The sequence below is a fragment of the Lasioglossum baleicum genome, chromosome 12 (assembly GCF_051020765.1).
Source record: "Lasioglossum baleicum chromosome 12, iyLasBale1, whole genome shotgun sequence".
Lineage (NCBI taxonomy): Eukaryota > Metazoa > Arthropoda > Insecta > Hymenoptera > Halictidae > Lasioglossum > Lasioglossum baleicum.
This window is the reverse complement of record NC_134940.1, coordinates 16,039,166-16,051,228: the sequence shown is the minus strand read 5'-3', so window position 1 is coordinate 16,051,228 and position 12,063 is coordinate 16,039,166. Positions and strand designations below refer to the sequence as shown.

The 12,063-nt window shown below is 43.3% G+C and overlaps 1 protein-coding gene across 3 annotated transcripts in view; it reads right to left on the bottom strand.

Annotated features, from left to right (window-relative positions):
• The window catches only part of Syx1a (syntaxin 1A), a 37,800-nt gene extending 26,762 nt beyond the window's left edge, over window positions 1-11,038 (bottom strand). The window contains exons 1-3 of one of the 3 annotated variants that reach the window (XM_076435671.1): window positions 10,789-11,038; window positions 2,328-2,414; window positions 844-943 (exon numbers count right to left, since the gene is read on the bottom strand). In XM_076435671.1, coding sequence (XP_076291786.1) covers window positions 844-943; window positions 2,328-2,414; window positions 10,789-10,821 — 220 coding nt within the window. In that variant the 5' untranslated portion in view covers window positions 10,822-11,038. The remainder of the gene's footprint in view (window positions 1-843; window positions 944-2,327; window positions 2,415-10,788) is intronic. The other 2 variants (XM_076435672.1, XM_076435673.1) reach the window with 2 other exon arrangements.
• Window positions 11,039-12,063: the final 1,025 nt, after the last annotated feature.

Below are 12,063 nucleotides of genomic sequence, written 5' to 3'. Positions count from 1 at the left end.
TTGTCGAAAGAGTTTCCTCGTCGCTCGAGGATGATCGAACGCGGCGTGTGGCAAATCAGTGTCGGGTTTCATCGTTTGCTTTCGCCATTAATGAAAAATATCTTCCTCCACCGCCGTCACGGATGAGTGAACGCGACGATACAGTCTATCAATGAATAGATTGATTCATTTGATGGAATACTTTTTGCCAACGCGTTGCCACGATCTCGAGTATCGACAACGATGCGTGGGGTTGCCCGTTGACGGATGACCACGAACCCGATTACGAGAGCAACCGGTGCTACTGCTAGGCCGACTACCGGCTTCTCATTCTCTCTTGTCGCCTAACAGCCTTAGAGTACGCGCGTGTCGAAGCTGCAACGCTTACCATAAATACGCTCTATCTTTTTACAAAAGAAGTGCTCGACGCAACGAGCAGAACAACTTATTCCGGTAGCAGGTCTATTGACACTAAATCTACCACGGTCAAGCAACCGGTTTCAGATTTTGTAACGCTCCGATACGTTTTCTTTTAACCGTTGATGCATCAATCTGCCGCGGCAGCTCCAACATAAACGTGCACTTATTCGATCGATTTGTCTCCGCGTTTTCCACTATTTTCCTGTGCCTTCCGTTCGCGTTTCCGCTCGACTACAGTTTTTCAAAGTGATACGCGTCCTGTTCTTTTGTATCGACTTCTTCCGAGCCGGGAAAACTATTTTTCGAGGAACGCGTCGCGTTACGAACGGCGACCAGAACATAATCGTTCGAAACGGACGCTTCTCCCGTGAAACAACGGCCAACAACGATTAGATCAATCGGACACATACACACAACATTGAAAGGAATGATGGCGACACTCACTTTCGTCGGTCTGCGGCGCCGACAAAATGGCACTGTGTTTTTTCTTGACATCCTCGACATTCGTCTGGATCCTGTCTATCATTTCACGGATCTCCTCCACCTGGATCAAAACGAAACAAAAGCTGGATCAAAACGGAACCGTTTGCGGAATCGGAAACGATCAGTGAGAATGTTTCATTAGAATGTTGACTGATTATATACAATGTCAATTTTTCTACTTTGTCGTGTTAATTTATCACGAAGAGAACTATTAGTAGTAATTACTTAATGGGTAACTATTCATAGATAATTATTCAAGGATTCAGATGAAATTGTACTACCTCATTGCTCGACTGTGAACTTTACACATTCATGACGAAGGTGCGTGGGTGAAACATGAAACAGTGGGAAGATAAATGGAATTTAACCCCTCGTACTATAATGTCGAGCCCGGCTCGTGATGAAGACTTCGAACGGAATTTGCTAAATATGTTATTAATTTCCTTTGATTTGAAATGGGACTCTATTTTATTGTAATCAATATTGAACGAACACGTGAGTGTACAGTAAATATAAATTTTCTTTTTTTCCCTACTAATTTATACCCGCCGAGGAAGTTCTAATCATTATACTCGTGAAATAAATCGTAGTTCAAAGAGTGTTGGTACCTAATCATTGTTAAAATTGTTGAAGGAAGAAGCAAATGTTCATTTAGATCCAGTAGCCTGTATGTAAATGTATTTTCTATTTACCATTTTGATAAGGATGAATATGAAATATAATGTATTTAATCGTTGAATTTTCAAAGTACATGTTGGTGTATTTGAAATTATACATATAATCAATAAAAACAAAAATGAATTTGTTTTATACATAGACATATAGAGATAGACTGCGCCGTCTTATGGGCGAGTTGAAGCCCACAATGGCGGCGCGCGGTACAAAGAGTGAGAGAGAGAGCATTAGCCGGGGTCCATAGCGCTCTCTTTCTATATGATGTGTCGACACATCAATTAGAAAGAGAGCGCTATGGACCCCGGCTAATGCTCTCTCTGTCTCGCACGCCGCCATTGTGGGCTGCAGCGCTTCGTTCAGGCCGCGCAGTCTATCTCTATATGTCTATGGTTTTATATAATTGAACACCACTTCATAGTTTATTTTTGTTTCATGTTTCACTTTCATTCTGTTTTTCAACGTGTCACGACGTCCTTCCTTGCATATCAAATAACTGATAGTTTGTTGATTCTAAACATAGTTCAGTTTATTTAACCCATATTTCCAATAGTACATTTTAAGGACTCGCTTAAAGGTTAACAGGCATAATCGAGTGGCATCAGAATCGCACAGTGTAACGGCCAAGTCGTAAACGAGCATTATACCGAATGAGAACCAGTCAACATTCGTTTGTGAACCGAACGATGAGGACAGTACGATGTTCATTAAGGATGAGGGTGGAAGGTTCCTGATAGGACGGAATAGAAAGTTCATTCCAAATTCGTACTCACCTCCGCGAAAAACTCTGTCATGAAATCATCTTGCCCGCCGACGTTGATGGACACGTCGTCCGCCACGTCATCGTCGTCCGACTGAGCCTGAAACCAAACCAAATCACTTTCAAATATAGAATATAGCGAATTGACGTCGAAAAAGACGAAATTCATAAACCCTTTCCACTCGGAGCAATTTCAACTTGAAAATTATGCATTCTTCCTACCTAGAATATTTCCATTCCCTATGATTTTTTTAAATTTTTATGGATATGAAATTGGTATAATAACTCATAAAGTACCTAAATGTTTAGTAATCGATTAGATACCGACTTATTTAATAATTGTAAATAATACTTTTAACCGACTTCGAAAGAGGAGGAGGTTACTCAATTCGATCTGTATGTGCCTTTTTTTCCATGGACCAATCGGAACGAAATCTTTTGCATCTTGTAGAGTATGTCCCCGGGATGGTCCCGTGAAAACGAATTTTGCATTTTTTTTATTCCTTACGATTTTATTTGCGAAAAATGAATTATTTCACCGATTACTCCGAGATGGATGGACCAATCAGGACAAAACCTTCTGCATTTTGTAGGGTACGTCTCCCGATTGGTCCCTTGAAAACAGATTTTGCATTTTTTCATTCTTTGCGGTTTTTATTGCAAATAACCAATAAGACCGAAAAACCATCCTACGGTGTTCTACAAATTCTGCTCGTTCCACTAAAAAGTGTGGAATAAAAAGATTTTACAAAAAAAAATTAAACCGACTTCGAAAAAACGCACTAAAAAGTATGAAATAATTTCCATTTAATTTATGTGAATACACACGAACTTAAATACAATACAATCTTCTCGCAGGCGGTGGAAAATTGCAAATGTTCGACACTGGAAATTACGAAAATCCTTAAATTCTTTTTGTATACTTTCACATATTAATGTATCTTTTCTTCCCACAACATCTTTTAATCAGCAACATCTGTCATTTGGAAAATTTTCAATTTTTGCGCCGCCTCCGAAAAGATTGTATTGCATTTAAGTTCGTGTGTATTCACATCAATTAAATGTAAATTATTTCATACTTTTTAGTGCGTTTTTTCGAAGTCGGTTTAATTTTTTTTTATAAAATTTTAATTTTTTCTTAACGCTGGAACCAGTCGAAACCGCCAGAGTTAATGTTCAATCTTAATTTTCCTGAAGCCAGTTCGAATCAGTTTGTGCCAGATTCGATGAGAAGATCAAGGAAGCGAGTTCAAAAGTGTTAGGTCAATGCAAACGCACGTGGCCGATTCCCCGGTTGTATTTTAATACGAAATCGGGCACGAACTTTTGCACTGAGCCAATATATAAAAATAATTGTTACCGAGTCAGCCCGTTTACATATCGTGATCCACTAAATTCCAAGCGCCGTCATCCCCAAATGGGGTTACTTATTCAGTTGATCATTAATTTTGCAGATTTAATGTATCTGTGTTGGCAGAAATCGCCTTAAATACTAACCATTGCAACATAAAGTTGGTATTTAAAGGGTTAACCTATTTCTAGCTAGGTCAAGTGCCGGGATAAAAAGAAGAATTCGCAATTTACACGCGTGTTTCTCTCTCGGTAAGACGGTGATCCGTAATAGACAAATATTTTCCACGCTAGAGCCGATATAAAGGATCTTACAGCGAAAACCTCTCACCTTTGCATCGTTCCGGTAAGATGGGTGCTACCAGGGTTAATCCTTTCCCCGCTAACGTTCATTCTAACATACTGTACACCGACAGCGACCATAGTCACCGGACAAAATTTTTGCAATCTCGACTCAACGAAAAACTCGGTGCATCTCAGAATACGAAAGAGTATAATTCATGCTACGCACTCTATGTTACGATTTTCTGTGTGAAAATGAACTTCGCTTAAAATAGAAAAATACAATTGCGGCATCGGGGATAGTTTCTCTACCGGAATCCGTGTTATTATTACAAAATTTGCAACATAGCATTCGTAGTTCAAGGAAAAATGCTCGTGCGTCTTCTACGGGCCATAAATTTATTATAAACAATTGTTTTCAGAAGACAGTTTGAGAATTTCATTCTCGGGAAACGCGTTGTCGAAAATCCGATCGATAAAATCCCGAAAAACTGAGCCGATGATGGTTAGCTTGACGAGCTACCGAGGATCAACGAGCAATCAGCTCGCCGTTCCCAGCTCGCGTTATCGATTATCGCTCAACGAGCACGCGAGTACTTCGTTAAAATCGCGGTGTACGCCGAGCAAAGTTCGGATATGGATCGGAATCGTTGTTCGGAGAAGCTGATGGCAAGCTCGCGAGGAAGTGGAAGCAGGCCAACCAACCCGTACCGGCTCACCACCCTCCATTATCGAAAAAGGCATCATCGGGCGCGAGATTAGCGGGCTCTGATTAGGATCGAAAGACCGGTGACACGACAACGCGATAAATCGGTGCCAGGGTCCCGCGAAAAATTCGTTTAGCCAACCCTAACCGGAACACCGAACTCGATCGTTCCTTCCGATCGCGCGAGGAAATTCATCAATTAACCCTCCGTTACTGACTTTCGAGTCACGCGCTTGTTGGTTGCGCTTATCGAGCCTTGTTTGGTTAAGATTTCGATTACGTTCTGTCGCTCGAGTCTCTGCTACCGAAGAATTAAATGTCAGTTAATCTCGCTCGGTGGTATGAGTCATAACTAGACAGCGGATTTGATGCATTTATAACAAAAATGAGCAGGTGTAATTTAAAACAGTCAAAACATTAGACGAATTGAAGAATACTGTTATATTACTTTCAACACATTGAACATGTTAAGAGAGAAAATAAATTTCTATGTCGCTTCAGTTGGTCGCAAATCGGGTAGATAATTTTTATTTTGCATAAAGATCCGCTGTCTAGTCGTAACGATCGAATCGTTAATTGAGATATGCGTTGGTGTGTTTAGATTCTGCGAATTATGACGGAACGGAAGTGTTGCAAAGTTGTGTTGAAACTTCTCCAAGCATCTTTATCCTTTCAGTGCCATGTATATGACCGACACCATTTTTTTACCAAACTAGGAAATTTTAGTACAGTTGTGGCGGCCTCCTTGTTTCATTGCCATATTTCCTTCCTATTGCAGTTCGTTCTGCGCGGGTCTAATCCTCTCCTGTGTCTCTTCCAGGTCTCGTTTGGGCCTGTCCAAGGTCTGCGGTCAGACCCTGGCAAACCTTTCCTTCTTTTTTTATGACATCCTTTCTCGATTGCCTTTATCCGCTCTTCCTGTTACCCATAGCATCCTTCCGCGATGTCCTTCCTCTCCTTACTTTTCTCCCACTCTATTCTGTTTTCCTCCTTTCTTTCATTTTTTACCTTTTCCTGGGGAGCTTTCTAAAAGTTGACAGTTAGTCACGAGTCGTTGTAGAGACAACTTGGTCTCTTGTCGTACACTGAGCTTTCTTCTGAATAAACTTGTGCTGAGGAAGTCGACTTACTTACTTCCTTCTTCACGCAGTCTAATAAGTAAATTCAATTTTGTTAGGACCGAAGATGTGTGAAAATATTACGATGATCAGCTATGATAAGCATTGTCCTTTCCATTCCTGTATTATCGAACAAGAAGATTAGTGTGGCACTCGACGTGTTCAACATGTTCAACGTGAATACCTTTATTCTTTTAATCTTAGAATAAATGCATAAAATCCGCAGTCTACTTCTAACAAATGCAGGAAATGTTTATGTTCCACAGAGATCCCGTCTACTTATGATTCAGAATCGAAATGGACCCAGATACCGACACCGAGGGTTAAATCCCCGGACACGGGATGCTTCGGAATGAACGCTCCTCGGGGTGATCCAGTCGCTAAATCGTCTAGACTCTGGGGAATCTTTCTCGCGAATCCGGTGACCTCGTGATCGAGGATCAAGTTGGCGTTCCGAGGTTCGAAGGCCAGCGTCCTTGCAACGAAGTCTCTTGCGACTTGTAGTCGCTTCAGGTTCTCTCGCGGTTGATCCTCGGGGATCAACGGCAGCGACAGCAGCAACGACGCCGCGCCGTTTCTGTCGCCAGCGAGATGCTCGCCGATAACTCTCTCCCGCGGATCGATCGATCATCTAAATGACTCTCGACGATCGGTCGAGCTCCCGAAGACGCGACATTAATCGGTGGAGCGAACATCCCTCTATCCATTTTCATCGTCGACCTCTTCCCACCTACCCCTCCTCCCCATCTCTCCTTCTCGCTCTCTTTTACTATGTCTTTCCCTTTCTCGCCAGCCTTTGTTTCCATCTCCTTAACCTAGCTATCCACCAACCCACCTACGAAATGCAGAGCTTAGCAAAATTTCCTGCGAGACGTCGCGGAATATTGGTCGCGCCTCGAGATTCGATTGCTCGAACCTTCGAGTTCCATTTCGTTTGGTCTCTCGTCCCTCGCCCACGCTTCTCCTCTTCTTCTTCTTCTTCTTCTTCGGCATTTTCCTCCGCTCTCAAAGTCTCGAAGAGTGGGCGTCGAAGACGCGTGGCGCGTGACCGCGTGACGTTCGCTGGATTCATCGTTATCGAAGCTATCGACGCCTAACGACGAGCTGTTATGTAAATGCCACGGGAAAATGGCATCGCCTCCTTCGGGCACACCATGTTTTTTCCCAGTTACCCATGACATTAGCTCGCCAGCGAAATTATGCCGGTCCTCGACGCTCCACTTTGAGTTGAGAATTGCATACAGCGATTCCAAAAACCGCTGGCTCACTAACTTCCCCATTTCCATGAGATTGTCGCCTTCCAACGAATCGTTTAACCCTGAAGCGGTTTCCTCGAACTATGTGTCATACCTTCAGATAAGATCTCCCTGGAGGTGCCGGTCACTATACGTGAATTCTGTCAGTTGTACAGTTCAAGGTTACGATATATGAAAGTTGGGAACATGTCATACTCGCAATTATCTCGCACAGACCATTTTGCGGGAGTCATCAGAGACCCCAGGCCGGAAGCTTAAAGCATCTATTTTCATAATCATTTTCTTTCCTCCCGTTGGAACTCGATGCACGTTTTTCCCTGATCGCTTTACCAACCTTCGAACAAAGTGTGTGCAGCCAACTTCGCTATAAGGTGCACGGCTTTTGCAAACTTGTTCCTCCTTCCCATTTTGTAAAACAACTACAAAAGGTTGTACAACGAGTTTTAACGAGTCGTTGTAAGGGCAGGACTTCAATCTTCGAATCTACAGTAGATTCGATCGTGTTTTCCCTCGTTTTTTGCCAACGAGCAACAAGTTTATTCGTTCCGGTAGGGGAAATTCTGGAGTTGAAAAATTATTCGGAAGAGTTTCGAGCATCGCCTTGCTTCTCGAAGGTTTTCCCCGGCAGGAAGTTTTCGAAATACTTGAACAAGTGGTAATCGGTTATCGAAAGGTTGAGTATGCTCGATGAGGCAGAATTTCATAAGCTCGTTCAATTTTCATTATTTGTTAAATGTGCGGTCGAGCATTATTGTGCTCGGAACGGCTTAATTTTTCCGGTAACTCTTTGCGATAGATTTCTTTACAAAAGAAAGAAATTGCATCCCATGCATAAGGCCATCTAATCCGGATCATCCCGATGAGACGACTCACGATTCAGGATGTCGTGGCCCAATTACATTTCGGTCTGCCTCAATTTTTTCTCACATTTTAGTCCTTTTGATTTTCTCTCGTCTCAAGATCCTGCTCTTCTACGACTCTTTGTTCAGATTTATTCAAAATTGTAACAGCTTGCTTTCTACTTTTTCTAAATGGCATCCTCGGGGTTGAATTAACCCCTTCAGTTCCGCAGGGTCTTTGATATATTAATAATCAAGCAGAACAGATACATCAGCTTTCTCCGCGCGAGGGATTCATTCTATTTAACGAACATTACTTAATTTCTCGAGTCAAATACATCAAAAGAATAATTAACACATTGCGAGGCCGAATTGTACGGGAAGACGTTACGTGTGCCCGTAAAAAGTTCATTCCGAGGGATTGTCTAAAGGATTTTATCAGTCAACCTGTTACCGGAAATTGGAATGTATTTTTGACGTAATGTACGAGACCGTGTCGTCCCAACCGGAATTACTGTACCCGACGTATTCCCACGCTACGATTTCGAGAGAATTGGAACGCGGATCGCAATTGTCGGAATGGATGGAAGTCGGTCCGTGATTTACACGGTCGAAAGAGAGGCTCAACGAGATCGAGTTCTCGAAATTCAGAACGATCGAGGACGCGGAGGAACGAGCAACGCCGGCCGAACGCGAGCTCGATCTAGATCGCGGTCTAGATCGCGGTCGCGGTCGAGGCCGGAATACAATACACGAAACAATTATATTGGACAAAGTATCCTCCAGCCATTGCCAGGATATACTTCGCTTTATCTTCGACTATTGCGATAACAATCATTATCGTGGCAAAATGGAGCCGCACGGCAAATTTCTACACGCAGCTCCATGATTTTTAATTTGCAAGTGCATTGAGAACGTAGAATTTTTCAATTTTAACCCTTTGCACTCGGAGTTATTTTCATTCTAGTACCAAATTTTCCTTCCGACCTAGAATATTTCCATTTTGTAGGGTTTTCTTAATTCTATGCATACGAAACTGATCCGATTTACACGTACAATACTGAAATGTTTAGTAATTTATCAAGTACGTATTTGATAATGTGCAAAATAGTTCGAATAACGGTATAACAATTTTGGCCTCGGAGTCGCCACTCGATTGCAAAGGGTTAATCTTTTATTTCTCGCTGTGCTGATTACTTCGAGCAGATTGCGATCTGAGAAAATTTAAACATTATTAATCGTCGGTAATCAAGATATTTCAAGAAATAACGAAGTACAATAAAAATACGTGTTACATGGAGTTGCATGGATATTAAATGAACATTAACATGATCGCACCGGCACGCACCTACCACCGGTGTTACAAGAATATTTCATTGCGAGACGTAACTTCTGAACAGAAATTAGACCCGAGAATTTCTCGAGAAGCCGAAATGAACGGTCCACTCGTCGAATTTCGAAAAGGTTCTTCCGTTTGTACGGGGGGATTGATCAATTATGCGAGTCCATGTGATTAATTCGTGCACCGTAGCAGATACCGCAGGTGGTTTCGAGGATTCGTGGTTGTAAACGGTTCGACGGGACAAGTCCGAGCGTAAAACGGACCGGAACGGAGCGGGACGAGACGGGAACGGGAACGGGAACGGGAACGGTAGGACAAGTGACGAAACTCGGCGTTGTCTAATTGATCCATAGAACGCGCGAAGTCGATAAAAATGCAGGAATAATTGATGGCGGATGCGCACCGCGCCGACAGATACGCCCAAATAATACACGGCTGTCTTGGCCGTCAGTCAACGCGGGTATGAGTCATCGACTGCCGGTGTACTCTCATTCTCGGAGTCCTTCCAAACAATCGACTGGCATACTCATCCGGGAAGAAATCCGCGTTCGAACGGGAGCCGCGCCGCTGTCACAGAGCGATTCTGTCATCGTTACGAAATAAACGATGACGAAAAACATATATTGGCAAACACCTGTCAGCCACAGGAGCCACTGGTTTCTCCCTCTACTCCCCCCACCTCCCACCCGCTCCCCCGTCGCTGACACTCCATCTATCCATGGACATACGTATTTTCCTTTCTCTATCTATCCAACTATCCAAATATCTGTCCCATCTCTGTACATATGTATATGCATACGTAGATACATATGTATACGTACATATGTATGCAACGTACTTGTATACGTATCTGTCTCCGCTATCTATCTGTCACCGCGTTCAATTATCTTTCAACTTTACCCGTCGATTCACGGACTTTCTTCCCATCTACATACTATCGACTGCTCGGACGCACTCGAATGACAGTCAGCGCAACGGCTCTGACACCTCGGTAACGCCTTCTTTCTTGTTTGTCGGTCTCGTTTTCCTCGTTCCGGCATCGATCTCATCAATCTCTCGCGGAAGCGCGGTTTACGAAGGGACAACCAAACGGGCACACAGACACACGGCCACGGTGTGCGTTCGTTCTCGTGTGATACAGAAAGAAACAGAAAGAGCAAAAACAGGCGACACACGAGTTGCATACGAGTTGTCACGGCGAGCAGAAGAATCGTTTCCGCTCGACGTACTTACGGCAACCGACCAGAAAATTTACCACGGGGGAATCATAACAAAAGAATGTACGAGGGGGATCGGCGACGAGACCGCGGAGCACCGATTTTTCGACAGTTGACAGAGAAAGCGCGCGGTGCCCGCGAGAGTTATCGAGAGACGAGGAGTAACGCGGATGACGAGCCGAGGAAAGAAAGAGAAGAGGATCGTGGCGGAAAGAGAGAGGGCGAGAGAAGGAGGGAGAGAACGTTAACGGGCCAGGCTAGCTGGCTGGCTGGCTGACTGACTGGCAAGCGGACCGAATGCTCCGGTTAGGCGAATCGGCTTAGTCTATCCGCTGAATTGTACGTAGGCTACTTGAACACTCACCGCGACGAGGGCTGCTAATCTATCCTTGGTCATGGCGAGGGTGACGAACGGTTGCGAGTCAGCGGATGTACGAAGCGAAACAACTAGCGACTAATCCCATTCACAATTTTCTCCATGTACCACGAGCACGGCCACTAAAAACTAAAGGAAACGGACACACTAGCGGCGAGAGACACGATCGTAAAATCGATATACTCGCGAACTCGCCTGCTTCTGCAGTGCCGTCCGCTATGGCGCGCACGCGCCGCTGACGTCAACTCGGCTCAGGACCGGCTCCACGCATCCGAGCACCCTCCGACCAATTTCAATTTCTCCCACGCCGCAACACTCCTACAGCAGCCTCTTCTTTCCACCCCTCTCCGATCAACCTGCCAAACCCTAAAACACATTGTGAATGTTAACATCGAATAAAAGAGTTGGATAAAATTCAATTGAATTTGGATGAAAGAATTTATTTTGTTATTTTCCGTGAACGCATTTCTGGAACGTTTACGATCGTAATCTAAAAGACCGGTCATTTGGCCGTGAATTTAATCATCGAACGAATCAACGATCAACTGTGGCATCTCTTTTTTGAGATACTGTGGAAACTAACCGAACGATATAAGCATTTAAGATAAAAAATTTCATATTTGCCGCCGCTACACGTTCAAGAAATGCAGAAATTATGAGAAAACACCTCTCTCGTACGTTACGGTACTCGATGGTGCTTTATAAAGGAAAATGTAAAGGAAACCGTGCATGCTACCTCTCGGTATTTCTACAACAATACTAAATTGTATTCGCTGGTCAGTTATCGTTCGTTAACAATTGTTCAATCCACCAGTTTTCCTAAAAATTTAATTTTTCTGCACTCGAGCCATGCGGTAAAAACCCACGTTTGTCGCCATCTACGGCGAAACCCTGAAACTGCTACCGAGGATTTGGTTTCGACGAGTTTTACGGTTTCTTCGCGTGAGGACGCCATCTTGTAATTTCGTATGACTAACTGTTGCTTTCAAATGACCGTCAAAACTTACACACTTTTTGACAATTTAATTGCAACTATCTAACACAAGACTTCTATAAATCTAGTTATTGTAACTTTCTTATATACTGCAATTTTTTAGGAGCAATAATATTTCGGAGTATAATGAACCAATGCAGGTCTGAAGTGGTCTGAAGCTTTGAAACCAAAACTTTGAATGAAACTGATGTTTATGGTAACGATTTTCAATTGGAATAAAACCTGTACGTTGTGACATGATACTGATAATGCGGCTCTAGATTAGTAAC